The following is a 2874-nucleotide window of genomic DNA, read 5'->3' as shown; positions in this document are numbered from 1 at the left end:
GAATGTCAGCTGCTGGGCCGCAAAGGAAGGGGGGGTGTTGGTTTTTTTTAGTACCCTATTCGTTGGCTTCCCCAGAAGTTGGTGACTGTGAAAAAGAGGAAGCTAGATTGGGCGCCCTTTCGAAGACCGACAGTTTCCTGTATCTCTCTCTTCCTGGCGACCTACAGGATACAGGCACGTTCTTTCCTTGCCCAGAATGCTCTAGTTGGGCATTGCCTGGAATGAACGAAGAACGGTCGTGCACCTATATTCAGGCCGGCCGCCCACCTGCAGCAGGGCTTGGCGCAACCATCTCCCAACCGAGAGATTCCCTTGTCCCGTCTTGACTCACCGTCGCTCCGTCTCCTCCATTTGCAGACCCCAAGCTCGTTCAGGGGGCCATCGTAAAGAACGAGGAGGCGTACAAGGACAAGATCTACCTCTTCTTCCAAGAGGACAACCCGGAGTGGCCCAGGAACCCGGAGGCACTGAAGCGTGTCTCCAGGGTGGCTCAGCTGTGTGCGGTAAAGACCCAGGGGCGAAGTGGGCAAGGGGGGCAGATAAGGGATCGAGATGGGGCAACAGAGAAATATACTCGCTTGCAAGCAGGATAATGGGATGCGCCATGGCTCAGCAGGCCCGTAGCTAATGCAGGGCCCGCGGGGCCCGGCCCCTCATGTTTCTTCCGGGCCGTCTCCCTCCCGGGCTGGCCCCACATTGAATTAATGTAATTGACTATGATTTAATTAGCTGCACCCCCTGGCCCCCTCCGAGGAAAAAAAAATCCCTAGCTACGGGGCTGTGGCTCAGGGGGCAGAGCGTCTGCTTTGCCAACGGAATGGCCCAAGTTCAGTCCCCGGGCTCTCCGGCCGAGTGGGTAGAGCCTCTGTTTCGCATATGGAAAGCCCCAAGTTCAATCCCCGGCATTTCCAAGTCAGCAGGTAGAGCCTCTGTCTTGCATGTCGAAGGTGGGATGCGCTGCCAGACGGATGTCGCGATGGCCACAGGAAGAAACGGCTTCAAAAGGGAATGCGATAGACTCATGGAGGAGACATCTATCCACGTCTACTAGCCATGGTGGCTGAGGGGGAACCTCCACGGTCAGAGGCACTCAATCTTTGAACCCCAGAGCCGGGAGGCAACATCAGGGGAAGGTCTCAGCCTCTGCCCCCCCCCGGGTCAATGTTTCTGACAGACCTGGCACCCCTAGGCTCTCCGTGGTCTCTCACATCTCCTCTTACTTAATCCTCTGAATTTGAGATGCCAGGGATTGAACCGGGGGCCTTCTACATGCCTAACAGAGCCAGTTTGGTGTAGTGGCTAGGAGCGCGGACTCTAATCTGGGCGGACTGGGTTTGATTTCCCCACTCCATCGCATGCAGCTGCTGGCGTGACCTTGGGCCAGTCACAGTTCTCTCCGAGCTGTTCTGGAAAGAGCAGTTCTGCAAAGAGCTCTCTCAGACCCACCTACCTCACAGGGTGTCTGTGGTGGGGCGGGGGCGGGAAAGGAGATGGCAAGCCGCTCTGAGACTCCTTCGGGTAGTGAAGGGGCAGGGTACAAATCCATTCTCTTCTTTAACCACTGATTCACGGCCCCTGCTGTGCCTCCGTTCTGTTGCGCAGTGTCCCCCGCATGGACGAGAGAGCTTCAGAGATTTGTACTTTTCTCTCGTTCTCGAAATGCACCTCTGCATCCTGTATGCGGTTTTTCAGACGAAGCAGGAAGGGCAGAAGTGGGTTTGCTTTAAAAGGAAGAGGGGGCGGGGAGGCTACCTGCCGTGGTTGGTCCTTCCTCCTTGCGGACGTGTCTGTTGCCTGCACAGCAGGCAGGAAAGGGGTCAGGACTGGGTCACCGCATACCCACCTTGCTAAACGGATGTGCTGAATGGAGCGTATTGGGTCTCTCAACACTGCCTTAGCTGGCCAAGAGTTCAGGAGTGAGCGAAAGATCCTATTTCCCTCTAGAGCTGCCAGCCTCCAATTGGAGCCTGGAGATCTCCCGGAATCACAAGTGGGCCTCTACATTACAGACCTCAGTTCCCCTGGAGGAAATGGCCGCTTTGGAGGGTGGACTCTGTGGTATGCCATAGAACAGGGGTGTCAAACATGCGGCCCGGGGGCCAAATTAGGCCCCCGGAGGGCTTCTATCAGGTCCGCAGTGGAACTGGCTGTCTTCTGCTTCTTCTTCCAGTTCTGCTGCTGCTGCATCATGGTAGGTTTGCAGCTTACAGAGACACACCTGGACAGCCTACTCAAGATTGCAACAGCACAGACATTTTGATGCAATCATTCAGAGCAAGAGTTGTCAGTTACCGGACACTGTTAAATAAACAAAACGTTGCAAGGGTGCTAATGTTTTAAGTTAAAAAAAAACACACACAACCCTTTGTGTTTGTGTCCTTTAGAAAGTTTGTATCTCCGCTACCTGGCATCACATTTTATGACACACATGGCCCGGCCCAACAAGGTCTCATTTATGTGAGATCCGGCCCTCATAACAAATGAGTTCGACACCCCTGCCATAGAGTCTAGGAAAAAGGGAAGTCCTAGAGTTACATTGCATCCCTGCTGAATGCCCTCCCTTCCACAAGCTCCACCCTCCCCAGGCTCCACCCACCGGAATTCCCCAAGAGTTTCGCAACCCACAGTTGGCAACCCTGTTTTCCTCCTGGATGGGGTTCCGAGATCAGGTTACCTACTCTTGAAAGCTCATATCCTGAAAATCTTGCCAGTTTCTAAGTTTGCTACCAGATTCGAAATAGCTCTTCTAGGCCCAACCAGTGAGTAGCTCAAGTTCTCCACGACCCCTTGGGAATTGGCTCGGAGGTACAAGTCAGGAAGTCCCTGCTTCGAATCAGGAGAGCCAGTTTGGTGTAGTGGTTAAGAGCATGGACT

The 2874-nt window shown here is 54.3% G+C and overlaps 1 protein-coding gene across 1 annotated transcript in view; it reads left to right on the top strand.

Moving 5' to 3' along the window:
• Positions 1 to 357: 357 nt before the first annotated feature.
• The window catches only part of LOC107114312 (semaphorin-7A-like), a gene marked incomplete at its 5' end in the record, with an annotated part of 21604 nt that continues 19087 nt past the window's right edge, over positions 358 to 2874 (top strand). The window contains one exon of the mRNA XM_015415759.1: positions 358 to 503. Within this exon, the coding sequence (XP_015271245.1) occupies positions 358 to 503 (146 nt within the window). The remainder of the gene's footprint in view (positions 504 to 2874) is intronic.

Source organism: Gekko japonicus, unplaced genomic scaffold (assembly GCF_001447785.1).
Source record: "Gekko japonicus isolate JY-2015 unplaced genomic scaffold, Gekko_japonicus_V1.1 scaffold6145, whole genome shotgun sequence".
Lineage (NCBI taxonomy): Eukaryota > Metazoa > Chordata > Lepidosauria > Squamata > Gekkonidae > Gekko > Gekko japonicus.
Note: the sequence above shows the minus strand (reverse complement) of the source record. Positions and strands in the feature narration are given on the sequence as shown.